Source organism: Mesoplodon bidens (assembly GCF_964165515.1).
Source record: "Mesoplodon bidens genome assembly, chromosome: 17".
NCBI classification, from domain to species: domain Eukaryota; kingdom Metazoa; phylum Chordata; class Mammalia; order Artiodactyla; family Ziphiidae; genus Mesoplodon; species Mesoplodon bidens.
In genome coordinates, this window is record NC_138174.1 from 62,586,648 (window position 1) to 62,610,537 (window position 23,890).

The following is a 23,890-nucleotide window of genomic DNA, read 5'->3' on the forward strand; positions in this document are numbered from 1 at the left end:
ATACCGCAAAAAAAAAAAAAAAATTCCACTGAACTATTTTGCAAGTTAAAAAATCCGTTTGTAACACAGGCAAACTATTTTTTCCCTATTTTTGAAGTATGGCCTTTCAGATGATAGGCCTTCTTAAATGTTTAAGAATGCTTGTGAAAAAGAAAGAAAGGTTATTCTTGTCACCCTGTGAAAGAAAAGAACCAGAACCTTTATTTAAAAACAAAAAAATCTATCAAGTGTTTATAGATATGGAACAGTGATGTCTATTAGCATCGATAGAGATTGGCGTTTTAAAACTCAAGGCTGTTTTAAAACAGGGATGAGGCTGCCGGTCACTCGGACATTTCTTCCTTTCTTTGTATTTTATCCATCTGATTCCTTCAGCCAGTCTTCGCAGCCCTTTTATCCTATCTAAGTATTTGCTCAGACTTGTCTGTCATTATTCATATTTCTCCTGATTGTTTTCTGCGTGCAGCTCCAAGCTCTCTACCATACCTCCTTGATTCAGAAGCATGCCTATTTCACATGTTAACATTTCTGAAATCAAAATGATTCCTACAGTGGATATGTCCCTTTACTCCAGTATGTATTACTTTCCCAAATAGGTGTTAGTAAATGAATATCACCCGTTGAGATTAATGATGACTTGAAACAAAACAGGATGCACACAGATGCGGCTGCTGTGGTAACCACAGGGTGAAAGCTGCTGTGTTGAGATGACGGTCAAAGGTATGTAAGTAATCGTTCCCCCAGAACATAAACCCACCTTCATCCCCTGCTCCCACCTTTGCCCATCTCTGGCAGGTCTCACTCTGCTTCAGTAGCGGAGCAGGTCTGGAAACAGGAGGTGAGGTAAAAGGAAGAGACTGTGCCCTCTGAGGGGAGGAAATTGTGGGTGCACCGATGACCCTGTCAGTACCTAAATCTCCATTTGACAACAAGACCAGGTGGTCAGCAGAGGCGCTTCCCTTCTTCTCCTTCCCTTGCCAACCACTGGGACAATTTAAAGACCAGTGCAATAATGTCTGTGAGAATAGGTGGTAAACTCTAAAGCAGTGCTTCTCAAGTGTACAGGCTAAAATCTGGGAGATCTTGTTAAAAATGCAGACTCTGATTCAGGAAGTCTGCGGTGGGCCTGAGATTCTGCATTTCTAACAAGCTTGAAGGAGATGCAGATGTTGCTGGTCCAGGGACCGCAGTTTGAGTAGCGAGGCTCTAAGGCAGAGTTGCCAGATTTAGCACGTTAAAAACAGCAGGCACCAAGTGGAACACACTTACACTCAAAAAAGGATTCATTGTTTATCTGAAATTCAGATTTCACTGGCTGTCCTGTATTTCATCTGGTAGCCCTACTTTAAGTTCCTATTAATATGTAAGATGTTCCCTTTTTCAGTTCAGGTGCAAGCCTCAGGGAGCATGTTACAATTTGCTGTTTTCTCTTTGCCTCCAAGGAAACCCTTGATGTTTCCCTTAATGGGGTTTTTCTTATATGAAAAACAACAACAGCAACTGGGTTGGGCAGGTCACATGGTTCATTTGTAACATCACCCACTAAAGATAGCCAGAGCCCAGGCCAGGTAGAAGTCATCTCAACAATGAATTGCTTAAGCTTCATCAAGAGGGAATATTAAATTGGAAATGCAGCACAGCTTTCATGAGACAGGATATTGTCCACACAAACCTCTGGTCTCTAGTGAGATGCCTTTGTGGGCCAAGGATGGATCCGGTCATTACTGGATTCAATTAGTATCTTAGCTCAGGTTGCTATAACAAAAATACCGTAGACTGGGAGGCTTAAACAGAAATTTCTTTTCTCATAGTCTGGAGGCTAGAAGTCAACAGGGCTCTAGTGAGAGCCCTCTTCCAACCTTGTAGATGGCCGCTTTCTTTCTGTGCCCCCACATGGCAGAGAGAGAGGGCTCTGGTCTCTTCTTCTTATAAGGGCACTAATCCCATCATAGGGGCTCCACCTTCACGACCTCATCTAAACCTAATTACCTCCCCACTACCCCACCTCCGAGTACCATCACGTTGAGGGTTAGGACTTCAACCTATAGCTCTCGGTGGGACACAAAGATTCCATCTATAGCAGATAATACATCCACATCCTACTTTATCAGAATAGCTAATAAAGAATTCAGGCCAGTGTCTGTCACTCAAGAAAAGCAGCCTCAGGTGCATCGTCAATGGCCAGCAGGAAAGTAAGCTGACGAGCGGAACTTCTCCTCCTTCCATTTCTCACTTACCTAAGCAACGTCTGAGGGAGAAATGAGACTCAGCAACACTCCGACTTAACTCAGGCAAACAGAAGGTGAAAGGAAGCTAAGAAGTAAGGGAGGAAAATCAATAATAATGTAGACAGCCAAAGGGAAAAAAATTAAAGAGTCGTGGGACAGGTTACAAATCTAGGCCTCCTAAAGCTCCCAGGGTGAACCTAGAGCCCCTTGGAGGACATCAAAGTCATCTGTCACCCTTGAGAAGGGCGTTTGGGCAGCCGGTGACCGGAATGAGCTGCCTGCATGGGAGCTAGAGAATGACCTGAGGGCAGCAGGCAAGCATAGGCTCAGAAGGAAATAAAACTTTATATGATTAGCATGTAGAGGGTAAAGCACTGTGAGGCAGCAGCAGAAGAAAAACTGAGGCCCTTAGGATGTTCACACAGGCTCTTACCTTTTTGTTCCTAGAGAAGCAGAGTCTTGCTTCTGAGGACGTAACCGTGTTGAATAACATCATCTGTAACCTCCTTGAGGATTGTGTTCTCTTTATGGGGATCCTTTCTCTAAGCTCATAGGAGTTAAAAGGGAAAGGGGAGTATGGCAGTCGATGGGATGGGGCAGGAGAAATGCAATGAAAGCCAGTCTGAGGCAAGTCCCTGTAGCACGTGGATCTCATGATGGAACATACACGAACCTCAGTGTCTTCAGGGTTTCTTTAGTCTGTTATATCCAGGCTCTTCCTTCTCTCCCATAAAACTGGTAAAAGAGCTTTCTGCTTCGCTCCTTGTCAACTAGTGTTTAGCCACCACTGGGTCCTTTCTTTAAGATGCCTTCTAGAAGGAGCCCATCAAGATGCCGGCTGAGAGACAAGGATTAATTGGATCCGTTGGAAACATAGCTTTTGCTGGGAACCTCTGCTGTCTTTTAAGTCACCTGATCCTCACAGAAATAACTGTGTGCCCCAAGGAAATCCTTCCTGAGGCCAGGAGGTAAATACAATAAATTGTAAGAAATAGGAAAAGTAGAAAAATCTAGAAAATAGGTCAGTCGTTCTCAACAGCCACTGAGTAGATTGACTAAGCAAAGAAACTAGGAAGTCGTGAGTGGCTACATTTGAGCAGCTGGCAGAAGGCAAAATGGTGCATGGTGATGAGAAATCTGTCACAGGCAGTGACATGACAGATCCGGCAGGGCATTACTGTCTTAGTCTGATTGCGGGGTGTGTCCCAAAGCACTCCAGCTGCATTTGAGAGAACTGTAAAATTTTTGATGTATAACCAGCCAGACAAACACCTGGGGCAAGTGGGAAGTCTGTCTGGGAAGAAAACTGGCAACTGTCCAAGGTGGCATTGCTGAAAGCCCACTTCCCTTCTCTGGGATGCTTAGGAGGGAAGACCCCACGAAGGCTGACTGTCCTGGGGGAGAGGGACGCTGCGTGCACCTCCTGGAAGTGATGAAAAGTGTGGCTACACATGGGAGGAAAGAGGCATGTTGCTGTCGACAGCTGGGCAGCCCTGAGGACTGGCTCGTGGGTCTTCTTTCCCACCCGCCCTGGAGTTTGCTGACTCCAATTCTACCAGGAAAGGATGGTTTGGGCAGCTCCTGCCAATGAGCTCAGAACCCACGTCAAAGGATTTACCTTCTGTTCACTAGCGCAACCAACGAGCTGTGCGTCCTCCAAGAGTTCCAAACCATTTCATGACACGCATCTTCCGGATGGGAAGAAAGCCACAGCAAATCATTCTTCTGTCCATGAATCCAGGCTTTAAAGCTCAGAATTCTGCTGCCGTCAACCGTCCTAAGAAACAAGTTTGGCTTTGAGGGAGCCATGTTCACAACTTAATTTTATAAGAATGCATTGCAATTGCATAGTGTATTATATTTGTCGAGGATTTTCATATACTTTCACTTAATATGGCAGCTTATGAAACAAATAAGGTAAGAAGTATCCATATAAATATAAAAATAATTATATCAGCGATATAATTCTATACACGACTATATATATATAGTCGTGTATAGAATTATATCGCTGATATAATTATTTTTATATATATACTTATATTTATATAAGTATATATATAATAATATATATATTATTTATATATATTGCATTTTATACTATATATATATAGTACTTATATATATATATAGTACTTATAGTACTTATATATATATAAGTACTATATATATATAATTTATATATATAGTATTTTATATTATAGTATTTTATAGTATTATATATTATTTATATATATAGTATTTTATACTATATATATATATATATATATATATATATATATGGTAGCTAAGTGACTTGCCCATGATTACACTGCTGGGTCCCAAAGAGATCTCAGGTGCCCTGGGTCAACCTCTGTGCCTTTGACCATGTCTTGGTGTCACATCTCTTTGAAGTACCTAATGCCACAGACAACTCCAGCTCAAAAGTCTTCACGAATTTATAAATCCAGTTAAAACATAAAGTCACAGTATGTTTTGAATAATTCCGCTTTGCAGTCAGGAAAAAATGGAGAGGGAAAAAGTAATATACATCAAGAACTTTAGAAAACTGTACTTAAAACTTAGTTTTTTTTAAACTGTGGTGAAACATACACAACATAAATGTTACCATTTCAGCCATTTTTTAAGTGTACAGTTGAGTGGCATTCAGTACATTCACATGGTTGTGCAATCATCACCACCATCCATCTGCAAACATTTTTATCTTCTTTAACTAAAACTCTACACCCATTAACAATAACCCCCTGCACCTCCCTCCCACCAGCCCTGTCAGCCACCATTCTACTTTCTGTCTCTATGAATTTGACTATTTCAAGTACCTTACATAAGTGAAATTATACAACATACGTCCCTCTGTGATCGGCTTACTTCACTTAGCATGATGTCTTTAAGATTCATCGATGTCAACATGTGTCAGAATGTCCTTCCTTTTCAAGGCTGAGTTATTACATGTATAGACCACATTTGTTTATCCATTCATCTGTCAGAAGATACTTGGGTTGCTTCCACCTTCTGGCTGCTGTAAATAATGCTGCTGTCAACATGGGTGTACAAATATCTGTTTGAGTCCTTGCTTTCAATTCTGTTAGATATATATCCAGAAGTGGAATTGCTGAATCATATGATAATTCTATTTTTACATTTTTGAAGAACTGCCATACTGTTTTCCAAAGCACTGCACCATTTTACATCCCCTCTAGCCATGCAGAAGAGTTCCAATTTCTCTATGCTCCATTGATTCTGAGCCCATTGATGGTAGTGCCCTGGGTCGGGAATGCCTGCTGTGCTGACCCAGTCACTCATCACTCATAGCAAGCTCCACAGAAATTTCCTCCACCAGGACCCCTTCTGGGTTGAAGGCTTCTCGTTGTATCCTCACCAGGCAGAAGGGGCTGGGAAGCCCTGTGCAGCGTCCTTTATAAAGGTTCTAGTCCCAATCATGAGCACAGAGCCCTCTTGATCAAATGCCAAGCCTTCTAATACAATCACCTTGGGCATCAGTTTTCCAACATGTAGATTTTGGGAGAACACAAACGTGCAGACCATAGCAGATGTGAAGATAAATAAGTCTGCAAAACTGCTGAAGATTTAGACCCTACACATGGTCTTACAAAATAGAAGATAACCAAAATGGAGAAGCTATGCTTGACTATTCCCGGATTCCACTCACTTTCCACACCACAGCATGAGGTGTTGGCAAACAGTGACACCCCTCCAATTTGTCCTCATTTCTGGGTTCTCCCTGCCCCATGTAAATATGCAGCCCACCTCAGAACCTGGACTCTCTGTAGCAAGATTCTCCTCCCTCTCCATGTCTCCCAGATTATGATGGTGCAAAAATAGAATGCCCTCAAGCCAAAGAGCTGGTGCAAAATCTAATAAAGGGAAGAATATTATGGGCTCAGAGATGCGTCCATTCTTGCAGGTTATGAGCGTTATGTAAAGAGATCAAACAAGAGAGGCAACAAATAAATGGGCTGGTGAACTGGGCTTCCATTGATCCCCCATGCTACACTCTGGACATCCACAGATTTGGCCTCAGGATGTACCCCTGGAGTGACAAAATGGCCATTTTCTTTTTCAACTGTGTTTTTCGGTTTAAGTTTCCATATTGTCTCTAAAGTTCCCCTTTGAATACATTAAAGGAGAAAAGGTTCTTGAGGACATGGGTGCATTGTTACTTGGTTTTATTGTAAGTAGCTGAGCATCAGCAGACACAGTTCGAGGCTGGGTTTCTTTGGCAGTCTTGTATTGTTCCTGCGTGCTCAGACTCCCAAGGGTGGCATTCCCATGTAAGCTATCGCAGTCAGCTTCTGATAAATGACTCTCGGCTAGCTGTGCCGTGCACACAGCGGCTGAAAGAAACAAAGCCCTCCTCTGACTCAGCATAGGTACAGTGGCAGGGACCATTGTCCAGAAGGTCCAGGGCAACACCAGAACCCATGGGCACCTTTCAGCCCCTCTCAGCTCCTGTGCCAGCAAAGGCTGGACTGCCCTTGTATTTTTTACTCCAATGGGCTTTACTGATTAGGTAGAGCTCACACAGCCAGGCACATATAATTGAATGTCAATGATAGTCAATCCAATGCCATATTTTAGAACTTATATCAGGAAGACAATCTCAGAATCTAACAGAATTTTATTGGTATACCAGATATATGAAAAGGCAACACAAACATCACGCTTTACTGCAAAAATAAAGAAATATAGTTCCATGACTCTTTCATTTCAATTAGGACATTTTTTAGGGCAGTAAATACTGTGGAGTTCTATGGAAAAGAATTGGCAATGCACTCTGTGTGCTGTATTATTCATTATGTAGTATACATCATGAAGTCAATTTTATTCAAGATATGGATGAAGACATGGAGTTTATTCTGGGACTTCTGATTTAAAATGGGTAAACCGGGCTTCCCTGGTGGCGCAGTGGTTAAGAATCCACCTGCCAATGCAGGGGACGTGGGTTCGAGCCCCGGTCGGGGAAGATCCCACATGCCGCGGAGCAATTACGTCTGTGTGCCACAACTACTGACCCTGCGCTCTAGAGCCTGCGAGCCACCACTACTAAGCCTGTGAGCCACAACTACTGAAGCCTGCACACCTAGAGCCCATGCTCAGCAACAAGAGAAGCCACCACAATGAGAAGCCCGTGCACCACAAGGAAGAGTAGCCCCCGCTCTCCACAACTAGAAAAAGCCCATGCGCAGCAACGAAGACCCAATGCAGCCAAAAATAAATAAATTGTAAATAAATAAATAAAATGGGTAAACAATGCAAGGCATAAATAGAGACACAGATGTAGAGAACAAACATATGGACACCAAGGGGGGAAAGGGGTGGTGGTGGTGGTGGTGGTGTGATGAATTGGGAGATTGGGATTAACATATATACACTAATATGTATAAAATAGATAACTAATAAGAACCTGCTGTATAAAAAAATTAAATTCAAAACAAAATAAAATCAAATGGTAAACCTATTCATGCACAAATACATCATGCATAAGATTTCAACACCTGAAATATGGCTTAAATATAAAAGTTTCTTTGTGTGTTTCTATTTCTTCTTTTGGAGGCTGATGGATAGAGCCTTTGGTTTCAGAAAATTGGAAAATAACCTGCGGGAAGGGGAAGAATTTTAAGCATAACTATATTGTACGAGAAAATGTAAATAGGAAGCACAAAATAGAGGAAGGGAAGTTTTTTTCGGCTTTCAAGCAACACTAAGAGAGGCAGTAAAAGAATGATAATGATAGCAGTTAGGCAGGGCTGCTCCAGCCTATGAGATGCTTGGGCTGGATGTTCTGACTCGCTTTGAGATCCACTCTTCACCCCTCCACCTTGGTCTGTGCCCTGCAGGAGAACCTCTACAGACTGCATCACCTGGGTATCCTTTCCTGTTGGCTTCCAGTTGGGTTCAGCCAATGGGAGGCACCAGCCAGAGGTCAGAAGGAGGGACTAGAGAGGTCAGGGTATCATTCCCTCCACTCCCTCCCTCAGGGGCCTTGGTTTGGCAGTTGCAGCGTCTTCTGGCTGCATTCCATGGTTTCAGATCTCATGCATTCTGGTAACAGCTCCCTCCCCTCTGGCCCTTCTGCTGTTGCCAGCCCCAGGGTTCTTTGCGACACTGGTTGGTTTCCTTCAACCCTGTTCACACCTTTGTAAACAGTCTCTTCTTTAAACTCTCTTTATTGCTCCTTTGAGTGTGCCATGTGGTTCTTACTGGGACACAGATAAACATAGTGCCATTGTAGGAATTAGAAAAGGATGCCCAGATGGGAATATGAAGGTTTAGTATACTATTGTCTCTACTCTGGTGCTTGCTAAAATTTTCTAAAATAAAAAGATTCCCACAAAAGAGAAGAAAAGGAAAGAAAAAGGCACCCTTTTGGTAGATGGTGCCCTGCACGGGCACTCAGGCTGGATTTCAGCCCCAGCTCCCTCCCTCTGCAGATGACTTTGTGCAGTGCTCAAAATGCCCTGCCGAACTTGGAAGCCCTACAAAAAAAGTGGGCAGATCCCTAAAAACTGGAAAACATCTCAAAGAGAAAGTGAGGATTGACCTGGGGCTTTAAAGATATTTAAAACTTGAATGGGAAAGTTCTTTGCCGGCAAAGATTAGAGGGATCCAGGGAGAAGATTCCATAAGGCAAGGAGGGTACCTTGAAGGCAGTGTTGCAGCCTAAGAAAGTGGACAGGAGGTGGAGATGGGCTTGGATTGCTGAGCCATAAAGAGTGAATTGTAGCTTATGATCAACCAGGCAATATGGTGCAGTGTTTGGGCACGTGGGCTCTGAAGTTAGATCCATTAGCTCTGTGACTTTGCACAGTTACTTATCCTCACTAAGTCTCAGTTTTCTATTATACAAAGGGGCTGAAATAGTACCTACCTCCTAGACTTGCTGGGATACTGAAGGTTTTTAATGCGTGTAAAGTGCTTAGCACAGTGCCCGGCATTTAGTAAGCACCCCATAAACATTAGCTACTATCATCAAGTTTTAAACAGAAGAGTGACATGATGAAAGCAATATTTTACGAAGGTTAACCAGACAGCTTGTGAAGGTTGTGCTAGAATGGAAAGATGAGGACAAGGAAGTCCATTTGAGGCTGCTGTAGCAGTCTGCGCCCCAACACTTCAATAAGGGGCGCCAGAAATGGGAAAAGAAGCCAAAGGTGCGAGAGCCTTGTGAGAAGAGCAGGAAGACTGCCACATCTCCCTCTGGGAAGACGTATGCCTTGTTTTCACCGTTTGGCCTTTCTTCCAGGAACCGAGCCCGAGTTTTGCCAATGTTTGGGCTCACTTTTAGGAACAACGTGGCAGAATCTGGTTCCCAGGTCGCTCCTGCTTCACCCTCCCCTGTCCTCCCTCTCTGCCCGGCAGATACTTGCCTGAGATCATGAACGATGGGCTGACCAACCAGATCAACAACCCCGAGGTGGACGTGGACATCACGCGGCCCGACACGTTCATCAGGCAGCAGATCATGGCTCTCCGTGTGATGACCAACAAACTGAAGAATGCGTACAACGGCAACGACGTCAACTTCCAGGACACGAGTAAGAAAGCCTTTACCAGCACCTGTCACCTCCAGAGTGAAAACCATTATAGATGATTATACCACAATTTGTCTTTTGTTTAAAGAAAGAATTTTTTAAATTGTTATTTTATATTGGAGTATAGTTGATTAATAATGCTGTTAGTTTCAGGTGTACAGCAAAGTGATTCAGTTATACATATACATGTATCTATTCTTTTTCAAATTCTTTTCCCATATAGGTCATTAGAGTATTGGGCAGAGTTTCCTGCGCTATACAGTAGGTCCTTGTTGGTTATTCATTTTAAATATAGCAGTGTGTACGTGTCAATCCCAAACTCCCTAACTATCCCTCCCCCCACCCCTTCCCAGCCCACCCCCCATAACCATAAGTTCATTCTCTAAGTCTGTGAGTCTGTTTCTGTTTCATAAATAAGTTTATTGTAATGTTTCTTTAAGAGCAGTGTGCACCTTGGCTCTTCTGTGTCATTCTTAGCCCATCTGCAAAGCTATTTATAGTCCTTGGGGCAGAGAACTCTGCTCTGCAGAACTTAGGATGCTACGAAAATCATAACTGCTCTTAAGGAATGGCTTCAGTGGCTGACATCCAACTATACTAAAGCTAAAACTGAGTTTTGTCTGCCAGTTGATCCATTAATGATAAGGCAGAAAAGTAATGTTTTCCCTTTCTCCTTTCCCCATCAGCATTTATGTCTCTGCCTCAAACTCCCATCCCTCCTCCCAACCACCAAGGGAAGAATATTCTCAAGATTGCTCACTCAGACAGGACTGGGAAGGGACCCCTGTTGTATCACTTAAGAACTGAGGTCTTGAGCAAATTATCTCTTGAGTCTCAGGTTCTTCTTCTGTAGGATGGGAAGCATTCCTGAATAAGAATTGTTGGGAGGTTGATTTGAGGCTGTGTGTAAAGGAGCTAAGATACTATCTCGTGTGCCATGGAATCAACTGCATCAGTTCTTTCTCCTTCTCCCATCATGCACATACACGACCCACTGACATTTGTATCTGAAATCTTGAGAAAAATAGTAAAATGCTGAAGTAATATTACACATGACTATTTTATTAAAGACCACAAAATATCAGAAGTGATTTGAAAGACTACTGAATGCACATCAGATGAAACTAACTATATTTGGGTTTTGTCTACGTGGTTTCTAGATGCATAAAGGCAAGTTTTGTTTTGTTTTGTTGTTTTATATAGTATAAAAGAATATATTCTCTAGAAGAATATATATATTCTTATGTATTGTACATATATATATATATATATATATATATATATATATATATATATTCTTCTAGAGAGAGTTCTCAGGAAAAGATTTCTTGAACTTAAGATGTGGAGTTGCCAGTGATTCTGTAATTTGGTCACTGAAGCAAAAGATGGTGCTTTTGTGCTTGAATTAATGAGATAGAAAGAAACAAGTTACAGATGGAAGACATGAAGTCATCTGAGTCTTAACCATCATTCTACTGAGCTGTCCCCTGCAGAAAATTTTTCATGCTTAAATTCCCTTTTAAATAACTCAAAAATTAACTTTCTAAGTGCAGGATAATTGCCAACCTGATAGACTTGCTGTAAACCTTCTCAAGTCCTCCCATTATTTCTCTTCCTCTTTACTAAACCTCTCCTCCCCTCTTCAGAAGAGAAAATTACACGAGGTTTTAGCCTTTGCTGCTTCTCCCCTGCTCATTCCTTAGCTTCACTCCTCTCAATTTATCTTTTCTGTCTTATCTATCTAATATAATAAAATGCTTTATTACCTAGAGAATGACTATTGGAATAAATAATTCAAGATACATAAGAATTCGTTGATATTGGCCTTGGTTCTCTCTCCTCTCTGACCTAAAGAGGTTGTATACATGTCAATCTGCAAAGCTTAGGGAATGTCCTCGAGGAGAGATCTTGCTCCATTTCCCCTAAAAAGAAAATAGAAATCAGCCACACTTAAGACCATCACTTTGCTCTAACCCCAGCACCGAACTTGGCTTCCTACATTAGGATAGTGTCTGTCATGTAAACCATATCACATCTGATAGTCATCCTCACCCTTATTGCTTTCGACATGAAAAAATTGCCCCTTAAATACCTGCATTTGTGATTCCTTTCAGAAAGAGATGGGGCTGTTATTTTTCTCAACTAGATTCTCTTGTCATTATTTGCTTACCACATTTTTAATATTCTAAATCACCTTAGTAATATCTTTGTAAAGGTTATATTACTTCTTGTTCATAATACCAGTGTTTAATATAATTCCCTTAGCAATTGTGATATCTCTGAATTTAATTAATGGGCATTTTCCCCCTTGCAAGGCCACTAAAGATAAATTAGAGAAAATGTTAAGAACCTGGTATCGTATATTCAAGTGATCTTATGTGGTATTTAGATGTCACATTTTTTTAAAAATTGCACTGAGTTGAGCCGTGCCTATTGGGAGGACATTGGAAGGTCCCTGCATTACCTGGCTTTGCTTAAGTAGCTTCTAGCAGCCAAGATGGTGCCAGTCTTTCGGAGCAGCTCAGCATGCACATCACCATTTCAGGCCAGCAGGGAGGCATTTAGGGCTATTGAATGGACTCATTGAGCAAGGAGGGGAAATAGCAAACGTCCTTACCAGGTGTACAGGTTCCTAAGCCCTTCTAGGAACATTATCTCACTTATACCCTATAACAATTCAGTGAAATAGATATGATTATTCTCATTTTTACAGGTGAGCACACAGAGCCCAGTGAGACTAACTGGCTTGCCCTAATTCATTTAAATAAAAGACAGCAGGTTAAAATCTAGGTCGTCTTTGCTGTAGGAACCACATTTCTGCTGTCAGGCATCATTGCACACACTGGGTCTGGTGCCCTCACACATTTTATCAGGGAGTTTTCACGTATCTTCAACAAGGTGACTGTTATTGCCAGTAGCTATGGAGTTGGGGAGACTGAAAGAAGTTGAAGAAACTTCCCAAGGCATATTTAATTATTCAATAAGTATTTATTGTGAACCTGCTATATGCCAGGGGCCATTAAAGCCAATGGGGATGCAGAAATGGACAGTAGGCACAGCGTGTCTGCTCTCCCCCAAAAAGTATACATTCTCACGGAGGGAACAAGAAAGTAAATAATAGAGTTGCAAATGGTGATAAGTGCTTTTACGTAGCTAGTAATGGATGGAGACTTAACTGGACCCAGATCTGAGATAAAGCACTTAAGAAACATGAAGGAACCAAGCAGTCAGAGGTGGGAATAGAGAAGGCCCAGAAGGCATATGAGGCAGGCAGGGACGATGCCAGGCTAAGACAGCATACTAAGTGGACACCTGGGCATTGGTTTCAAGCACAGAATGGCAAACCTCTTCTGTAAAGAGCTACACATTAAATATGTCCAGCTTGGTCAGCAATACAGACACAGACATCTCTATTCACATTATGTTTCAGGGACTTCCCTGGTAGTCCAGTGATTAAGACTCTGCACTTCCACGGCACAGGGCACAGGTTCCATCCCTGGTTGGGGAACCAAGATCCCACATGCCTCGCGGTGTGGCCAAAAATAAAAAAATAAAAATTAAGCACTATGTTTCAGATGTCTATCTATTTATTTATTTATTTTTGCGGTACGCAGGCCTCTCACTGTTGTGGCCTCTCCCGTTGCGGAGCACAGGCTCTGGACACGCAGGCTCAGCAGCCATGGCTCACGGGCCCAGCCGCTCCGCAGCATGTGGGATCTTCCCGGACCGGGGCACGAACCCGCGTCCCCTGCATCAGCAGGCGGACTCCCAACCACTGCGCCACCAGGGAAGCCCAGATGTCTATTTAGATACAGTCCACCCACACATCACAAACCTACCCATTATAAACAAACCCTTGGGGGTGGAGTGGAGTGCAGGACCCTTTGGTGGGGAGATGTCCCCGCCACCTCCATGCCCAAATCTCACGTGTGCCCCACTCTTTGCTAGACGAGGTCTAACTCTCCTTTTCAATCTGTCTGCACCAGGTGATGAATCCAGCGGCTCGGGGAGTGGCAGTGGGTGTATGGATGATGTGTGTCCTACGGAGTTTGAGTTTGTTACCACAGAGGCCCCGGCAGTGGATCCTGATAGGAGAGAAGTAGACTCTTCTGCAGCCCAGCTGGGACACTCGCTCCTCTCAGGATCTCTCGTCTGCATCGCCCTGGCGTGGCAGAGACTGTGCAGATAATCCTGGGATTTTGGTCAGATGAAACTGCATTTTAGCTATTTGAACGGCCAACTCACTTCTTTTCTTACACTCTTGGACAATGGACCATGCCACAAAAGCTTACCGTTTTCTATGAGAAGAGAGCAGTACTGCACTATGCCTCCCTTTTTGTTTTCCCAAAGAGTACTGGGTGCCAGACTGGACTGCTTCCTCTTTCCTTCAGCTATCATCTGTGGGAAACTTGTTTATTCTAGAGAATTCTTACTCAAATCTTTCGTACCAGGAGATTTTCTTACCTTCATTTGCTTTTATGCTGCAGAAGTGAAGGAATCTCACGTTGTGAGTTTTTAATTTTTTTCCCCATTTAAAAAAAATAGGAAGAAAATAATTTTCCTTGCAAAATCAGGCCGAACTCCAAGACAACTGCATTTTCAACAAAGAAGCAAACGAGAAACATAAAAGAGCTGTAAGGCTGTAAGTTCGGCATTGCCAGCCAACTCCCAGTGTAAGCTTTTCTGTGACAAATCAGGTTTACAAAATGCTTATGCAGAGGTTTGATTTTAATGTAGTGAAAATACACTGTTGTCTTGGAGGTCTTGCATGCTAACCATACAATGCCAAGCTGATTCAGAGGTACTGATAGGAAATTTAGAATTCCATCTTTAACCTGAGAGTAAAACGTGCTACAACTCAGCACCTCTATCTCACCCTGCCCGATTTCAATTTCAGTAATGGCACCATTTTCCTTAATTCTCTTAACGTCTGACCACTGTATCCAATTGGCACAGATTTTTCCCTTCATCTCCGGTTACTAGTGGGCACCCTCATGAATTCATCCTCCTCAAGGGTCTGAAATGAAAATAATCTTCAACCATACAATTGCTTTGCTTTAGCCACAGGCTTGATGTGAATTAGATGTTTCTGCCCCGTGCTCATTAACCTCCCAAAAGAAGAGTTCCTTTAATGAACCGATAAACAATTAGATCCATAAGTGAGTTTTCATTTTTAACTATTTGCTTTGTGTCAGTTGATTTCTGCATCACAAGGGCATTCTCTTACAAAATAACTCACAACAACAAAAAAAGGTCAAGACAAAAAGAAATATATAGTATTGACATGGAGATTTCTTTCACTTTTTTAGTCTTAGTATGATCATCTATTTTTATATCTATATATATATATAAATCACAGATTTTAACTTCTTAATTCCAAGCTCAGGGTTGACACACCTTTGTAACGAAAATGTTTTGTCAACCAGCTCTTCTTGTTTTGTGCTGCTCAGAGAAGGGATTCCTCAATGATCTGTGAGCACCAAGAATCAAGAAAGAGAACTTTTTACGTATCTAACCGTCCATTTATTAAAAGTTTGCCAGGGCACACCCTTCAAAACACATGAGCGTGTTTTGTCCTGGGTGCTCCAAACTGTATCGAACGCATGGGCAGAGCCGTGGGTGTGCAGAACTTTACTGGTCATGGAAACCGTATGCGCAAGGAATGTGATTCACACAAAACCATTGCTTTCGGTACAACGCCTTCAGCCTAGGATTCCTGCTTGGCACTTGGAGAAATATTCTAATGCAAGAGGCTGATTTGGAGCCTAACTGATCCGCCAGGTGTGCCAAAGTCAGGCATTATGCTCCTCCTGACAGAGAGAAGCAAAATAAACTAACCTGGGGCTTTATGAATAATACCATTGGCTATCCATGTGTTTTTTGGTTTTTATGATGTATCTGGGGTTGGGAAAAGTAATGTTTCAAGACACCATAGTATGCCAGTCACATGTTAATTAACCCATTGGCAGCCATGACACATCAATGGTATTTTTCGATCTCTGTACTCATCAAAATTATAATTAGTTATTGATTTAGTCATCACATTTAGGTAGAACACATGCGGCACAATAGTATTAAGTATACTTGAGCACTTTTGCAAAACAAAGTATTTAGAAGCATCTGTTGCTACTGAATGCCTAATGAAATACGGAATGTAGGATTCTGAGAGATTTTGTGGCATCTTTTCACTTAAATCTTTATGAAATTAATACAATCTAATTCAGCATTACGTACTTCTAGCAAACCATTCATTTCACTGCCAAACTTTGGCCTCCTATCACCAAGTACACATAAAACATCTCTATGAAGGACCAGTCATTTATGTTGCTCATTGTGTTGTATGTTCTGAAATCAGTATTGTCTTTCTCCAGTAATTAAGGTGCAATACAAATTAAATCAATCTTGATTTTCCAAAATATTTGAGTCATAACTTGTTTTTATAGCTTTAAGCTCCAAGTCTTTCCTTTTTAAAATATATCTGCATTGTTTTCTGTGAAATAGATCAGAATGCCTTGTTTTCCCTGTACTTTCACCCCCAAAGGGTTTTGTGCATGTATGTGAATACACATTATATTAATGAATGTGAACCCATGTTCTATAAACACTAACCACACAGACAATATATAAATGCCTGTTTCATTTGTTTCAACAGCTTTGTTATCAATACTATTCATATTGGTGAGCTAAGGTGATCTATATGAGCCACACAGAGAACTGAAATCACTGTCAGTTAATGAGGCCACAGTATTAGCCACCTGCATGGATGTGGTCAAAATATTATTCAAATTGCACTTCCTGGTTTTTATCATCATCCTACTATGTCATATGATTTTCAGACTAATTTCACGTGGGAATTGTTTGTGCCCTGAGGGAATTAGTTTAATCTAGTTAACCCATTTCAATAAGTATTTTGGAATATCCCCCTCCCCTCACCAAAGTAATTTCTCTCATTTTAGCATAGTGATAGGGGATGCAGTGATGCTCCATTATTTTTCCTGACCTGTCCTCATTTGCTTTGATGTCCCCTAAATTCTGTAATCACATCATAACCTCTGTTATGAGTAGAGAGGGATGGGCTCACTGAAATTGGATGCTAGGAATTGTTGGGTGATGCTTATAACTGCAAACACTTAGCTTATTGAAGTGCCTCTATTTACATGTTCTTTAGTTGTAATATGTATTTTTCTAACAGAAATACACGTCTGTAATTGGTGTATATTATACTTTGTATACGTTATAACGAAAGCTAAACAGAGGCTAAAGTCTTTAGCAGAGAAGAATAGATTGCAAATTCACGAGTTTGAGCTCCACTTATGGTTCTGTATTGAGCGACAGCCACGACAGCCTTCTCTCGTTTGGATGAAGGTCAAGTCGGGACTTTGATTAGAGCCATCATAGAACATTAGCACTAGCAATCTGACTCCCTTACAGTGACTTACCCAGATCAATATCTTGTGTTACCTGCTTTAGTTGTAAGGGATAGATAATACTACTTTGTCTACACTGAAAAACACGACTATTCATTGATAAGCAGTAGGAATTATAAAAGTAGCGTTCTATAAATCAGACACACTGAAAATATTATTGGACGCAGAAGCCTGATATTTAATTTATATTCCCTGCTGCAGACATTAGCCTACTTTAATTCTTTAGCCATTACGTATATGTTTTGGCTACACACTGAACACCAACTAAAGTCCCCAAGGAGGAATAAAACCTTAACAATTCCTGAGTTGTGATTCTTTTACTACTTCTCTTTGCAAGGCTAATTATCAGGTGGTTTGATTAAAGGTGGAAGGGTTAGCAAATGCAAGTTTTGACTTATCCAAAACTTGCAGAAATTCAAACTCATTTTCATTTACTTACAGTCACTAACAAATCTGACTTCTAACTTTAAAAAAAAAAAAGGGAGGGGAGGGGCACTTTAGCTTTGCCAACAGAAGAGTAAGGAGACCATAACTTATAAATTTGCAATGTGTTCCTCCTCGGTGGAGACATTAGCCAGTGTTTAGTTTTAGGCCAAGTTCTACAAAGAGAGTATTGATTTGTATGCATTCTAGAGCCTTGCTATGACACAGTTTGCTATAGCACGGGACTCAGCCTAGCATGGGGCTATTTGAGCCTCAGTGAAAGTTGAAAAGTACTGGAACCTTTGACATTGCCTTGTAATGAGGTACTTCTGTGAAAAGACACCTCAAGATGGCGTAGTAGTGAGGTCTCTGTGTGCATATGCATAACATATATGCAGGACAAATGTGTGCACCAATCAAACCTAAAATTTTATGTGACTGTCAAATGAATATTATTTGGGTTAAGATTTTTTTCATTTCTGATTTGGATAGAAAAGTGCTATTAATCTTGTATTAAAATAGTTTTTAAAAATCTACCAGTGCCCTTTCTGCATTTTCTTAATTATCGTCATAGTCTAAATTTCAGAGCTTTTGAATTTTTTTTGTTTGAGAACTTTTTAGAAGCTGCAATATTTTTTAAAAAAAAAAGAAAAGAAAAAGAACCATAGATTAAATCAGCACCACTCACCTAAGTACACTTGGCCTTTGAAATCAAGAACTTTTAGAACTTTAGAACATTTAGAGCTTTCCAAACATGTATGGAAGATACTATACCTCTCTTCTTTTGTGTTGGTTTCTTCTGTAAAATAAATTAGTAGCTTGACTGATGTCAGTACTTTATAAGTGAGGTCAAAAACTAAGATAATGTGTAAAAGGACTAACAATTTCCAAATTTAGAAAATTGCACTGCTTTTTTATTTCTGAAATATCCATGCTCTCAGGAATGCTAAATACTGTATAGCATGCTAAAGATTCACTTAGCAGATATTTATTAAACACCTGCTCAATGCTAAACCTTGTCTAGGTGCCAGTCACGGGTTGTCAAAACCACCAGCTGGGAAGTATTCATTCTTTTTTTTTTTTTTTTGCGGTACGCAAGCCTCTCACTGTTGTGGCCTCTCCCGTTGTGGAGCACAGGCTCCGGACGCGCAGGCTCAGCGGCCATGGCTCACGGACCTAGCCGCTCCACGACATGTGGGATCTTCTCGGACCGGGGCACGAACCAGTGTCCCCTGCATCAGCAGGCAGACTCTCAACCACTGCGCCACCAGGGAAGCCCAGAAGTATTCATTCTTTACTACAGTTAACCATGATTATTACAAATACATCACTTATTTCAAAAATGCTCTTTTAAATAAAGGAACCTATGTAAATAAAGTTATCACAAATATAACATTTAACTGTAAGCAACATTTTAATTTAGCTCACATTACTACTATGTTGATTTCTATTAAGCAAAGTGATTTCTACAAAACAGTTAAAGAACTTTAGGAAAATTCCATGTAAAAAGCAGAATCTAACAAATGCTATTTGGAAATAAACTGGAACCAATTTCATCGAAAGGAAAAACTTCCAAATGGGTTTTGAGAAAAAAATAATAAAACCACAGCCACTCTAATCAACAATATCTATTTTAATTCACTCTTCGGATAAATGGACTATAGTCAAAATATACACACAAATATGAAAAATGACATTGAGTTTTCAAATACTAACTTGTGAAATAGCTAAAAAGATGTAGCCACAATTCTGTCTGTTCAAACAGACATTCCCAATTTAGTGCCGATACATCTCCATTCCACAGACACATTTATTTGCTGATATAAACATGTGGCCAAACATATTTTGTTGGCTCATAAATGGAGCACACAGTGAAGCCAGGAGGAATTAGATGCCTGCCTTTGTAGCTCACTTAAGGAGCTCATGTTCTTGCACATGTTGAAATAGAAAGCAGAGCAAGAAAACGGAAATTTTACCCAGTGAGTGTTCAAGTTTGGAGAGAAGCAGAAAGAAGACAAACAAACTGGATTCAAGGGAAGCAGAAGAGTATTTACCTTGAATAAAGCCATCTGCGCTTCGATAGGAACCAATGTCTGCAGGGTTTTAAAATAAAAGAAAAAATTCACTTAAGCAGTAACGGTCATCTATTCTTTTAAAAAAGAATGTGATGAGCTCTATATCACGTGCCAGACACAGTTCCGTGTACCAGAGCAAGACACCATGAAGAACTGAGACGAAATGGAGTAGTGACTAAGGAGGAGATGCCCCTTGAGGCCAGTGGTCCAGAAGAGTCTCCCTGGGTGATACTCAGGCTGTGACCTAATCATGGGAAGAAGATGCCATGTGCAGACATGGGGACAGAGATTTCCAGGCAGAGTAAAAGCAAATGTAAGGGTCCACACAAATGAGGACGAGTAAATGAGTTGTTGGATAGCGGGAGATGGACGGAAAGTTAAACAGGGGAAGGCAAGCTTAAAAACCCTGGTCTTTTACCACCTGGTGAAGCCAGAGACCTAAAAGGACCCATCCCTACACAGCAGCCCTGCTGGTGGCACTTATTAGTATTCTAAAGCACATTTTAGCAAAGAAGTATGCTAAGGTCTTTATGTATATACTTAATCTTTATAGGATCTCTATGATGTAGGAATAATAATGCTCGTTTTATACTGAATAAAATGAAACACAGTGAGATTAATTAACTTGCCGAGCCACACAGGCGAGGCCGTGATCGGAACTGAGATCTGTAAAAGTAGGCAGAAAAGTGGCAGTATATAAGGATAATTTTGGTTTTTTATTACACACACAATTGAATTTTCTGAGGGTGTTCTGAGAATTGGCAACAAGTATACGAACAGGCATTCACAGATGTTTACTTGCACAGAGGATATATATTAAAACTTTATTCCAAGATGTAGTGCCATTTAGTTGCTCTCTGTTTTCAATTTTTTTCAAAATTAAAATCCTAAGTAGACAAACGACTGATTCTGGGATTTTTGCATAGCATTGAACTTAAAGCCATTGTGAACCAAAGTTTGATGCCTAGGACAGGAACATACATACCAAATCTGCTTTCCTCTTGTTTGTCAAGTTGGCTTAAACATCATATTCACAGAAAGCAAATCATCCACAGAAAGCAAATGAGGCTTAGCCCGACTCTCAGGGGTTCTTCCTATACATTAGCCTTGTCTATAATTTACTGTCCATTCAGACAGTCAAGTGGACCCAAAAAATAAATCAAAACTATCCAACGAAGGGCTTCCCCGGTGGCGCAGTGGTTAAGAATCCACCTGCCAAAGCAGAGGACACGGATTCCAGTCCTGGTCCAGGAAGATCCCACATGTTGTGGAGCAACTAAACCCGTATGTCACAACTACTGAGCCTGCACTCTAGAACCCATGTGCCACAACTACTGAAGCCCGCATGTCTAGAACCTGTGCTCTGCAACGAGAGAAGCCATCACAATGAGAAGCCCGCGCACCACAACGAAGAGTAGCCCTCGCTCTCTGCAACTAGAGAAAGCCCACGGGCAACAACGAAGACCCAAAGCAGCCAAAAATTAATTAATTAATTAGTTTTTTAAAAAAGAGTAAAGAATCAAAATAAAATTTAAAAAAATTTTTTAAAAAAAGAACTATCCAGCTATTAGTCAATGCAAACAGACAACTGGTCTGGCTGTTTTGCTGTCTAACTTGACTGCATCTTGAAAGTATGACATTGAGACCCAGCTGAATCGAAGTCCTTGCAACGGTTTTCTCAGTTAAAATAAGGACCAGATCGTGGAGTACCCTGTGTCTTTCTTCTTCATGGAGTTAGAGCTCCTTTTATTGTTGGATTCCACCTCATGTCGTTGCCCTCCTTACCTGAGAGAACTGAGGTTACTGATGACAGGTTTTATCCCACTTTAAAAGGTACTCTTTGGACATTTCATAAAGGTAGGTGAACATCAAGTTAGAGAAAGGTTGGTTCGCAAAACTCTATTTCCTACTCTTTCATGATATCAAATGCCTTGTATTTACATAAAGCATTTCACCCAAGGGAGCTTTCGAATTCATTTTCTTTGATAATCTTCACCACACCTCCATGAAGTAGGCAGGAATTATCATCCTTATTTTCCAGATCAGAGACACTTCCTGGTGGTGCCACGGTCTTCTCAGTCTGTTTATTCTCTCCCTTTCTGCTTCTTTTTCTCTCCCTCACCCCTAATCTACCCAAATCTTAAGGACTTTAATGTGAATCATTCTGGCTCCTATCAGCCTCTCACTAATTTGTAGAACCAGCCCCCAGCAGCTCAGCCACAGAAACCCAGTAACCAATCCTCCAAGCCGAGTCTTAGTAGAATGATACCCCAAAGAGTCTTCTAATTCATCTCTGGTCCTGAATCACATACTGTGAATCAGCGTATACTGAATTCTTGTGCGTGAAAAATTAGATGTCCTCAAATTATATCAAGCCAAAGAAATTTCACCCAAACAGCTTTATTAAAAAGCTTGTTGATAACACCATAATGATTTCACTGCTATTTGTTTGTTTGAACAATTGCATATGAATTAGCATGTTAAGGCTATATTCCTACAACCAAAGATAAGCCCAGATTCTGTGCATGTGTTTGTTTTTAAGCTTGAGGGCCTTTTATGTTTAACTGAAAAGAGAAAATTTTACATTGAGAAGCGTATTAGTAGACATACAGCACGAGCCATGAGAAACGTGAAGGCAAAATGAATTTCTCCAGGAAAGAAATAAAAAAGCCTTCCCCTACATCCAAAAATCTTTCTTCCACTGGAGAAGCCCTATGACCTTTCCCCTCATGGGGCCTCACGAGCAGGGAGAATGATATAAGATGTCATGAAGGAGGTAAAATGAAGCAAGAGAAAAGAATAGAAATCCAGTGCCATTTGAAACACACGAGGATTTCCCTGGTGGTCCAGCAGTTAAGACTACGCACTTCCCCTGCAAGGGGTGCGGGTTCAACCCCTGGTCAGGGAAGTTCCGCATGCCATGAGGTGTGGCCCAAAACAAAACAAAACACACACACACACACCAACAATGAAACACATGATGTTGTCTATGTTATTTTGACCAATTCTGAACCTTCACTGTGAAAGTCTCCTCTCAAAGGGAAGACTCCCTCCAGACAATATAAAATAATGGCAGTTAATAAACAACTTAAAAAGGAATCACAGAGAAATGCCAACAAGCATATGAAAAGGTGCTCAACATCACTAATCATCAGGGAAATGCAAATCAAAATGACAATGAGCTAACACCGCATGCCAGGTAGGATGGCCACCGTCAAATACATAAATAAATAAATAGAAAGTCACACGTGTTGGTGAGGATGCAGAGAAATTGGAACCCTTGTGCACTATTGCTGGGAATATAAAATGGTGCAACCACTGTGGAAAACAGTATGAAGCTTCCTTTAGAAACTAAACGTAGGAAAAAAAAAAACTAAACATATTCAGCAATACCACCCTTTCAGGTATACCCAAGGAAACTGAAAACAGGATCTTGAAGGGAGATTAGCACTCGCATGTTTACTGCAGTACTAGTCACAATAACCAAGAGGTAGACACAACCTACACGTCCATCAGTGCATGAATGGATGAAGAAAACATGGTGGAGGCATGCGATGGAATACTAGTCAGCCTTAAAAAAGAAGGAAATCCTTTCATATGTTACAAGATGGATGAAACGGGAGGACCTTACGAATGGTGGTTGCTAAGGGGTGGGGGGGTGGAGGTGCCAAGGGGAAGGGGAGTTGCTGGTCAGTGAGTTAAGTTTTACAAGATGAAAAATTTCTAGAGATCTGTTGCTCAAGGAGACACATAGACTGTACTATACACTTAAAAATTATTAAGGTGGTAAATTTTATGTTATGTGGCTTTCACCACAATATAAATAAATAAGTAGCTAGATGATTAGATAGATAGATAGATGATAGATAGATAGATGATAGATAGATAGATAGATAGATAAGAATGCATGTGTCCTGTTTCCAAGAAGTCCAGGGTCTAATGTAAGCGTGGGAATAGAGAGCAAACTCATGAACAGCTGACTGTATAATTGTTGCAATAAATACAGGCTTTCACCATGCACTATGGAGTAAAGAGAAAGGCAAAGGGGTGCTGTGGAAAGAAAACTGGTTTAAAAAAGACCACGCAAGAAACCTCAGAGGAACTGTGGTACATTGAATGATTAAATACGCTTCTCCACTCACAAGGTATAAATAAGAGGTCTCTATGTCCCAAATTGTCTGAGA

The 23,890-nt window shown here is 41.0% G+C and overlaps 1 protein-coding gene across 1 annotated transcript in view; it reads left to right on the plus strand.

Moving 5' to 3' along the window:
- Positions 1–14,219, plus strand: part of GPC6 (glypican 6) — a 1,092,604-nt gene extending 1,078,385 nt beyond the window's left edge. The window contains exons 8-9 of the mRNA XM_081214889.1: positions 9,609–9,784; positions 13,768–14,219. Coding sequence (XP_081071015.1) covers positions 9,609–9,784; positions 13,768–13,970 — 379 coding nt within the window. The 3' untranslated portion in view covers positions 13,971–14,219. The remainder of the gene's footprint in view (positions 1–9,608; positions 9,785–13,767) is intronic.
- The last annotated feature ends 9,671 nt before the right edge of the window (positions 14,220–23,890 follow it).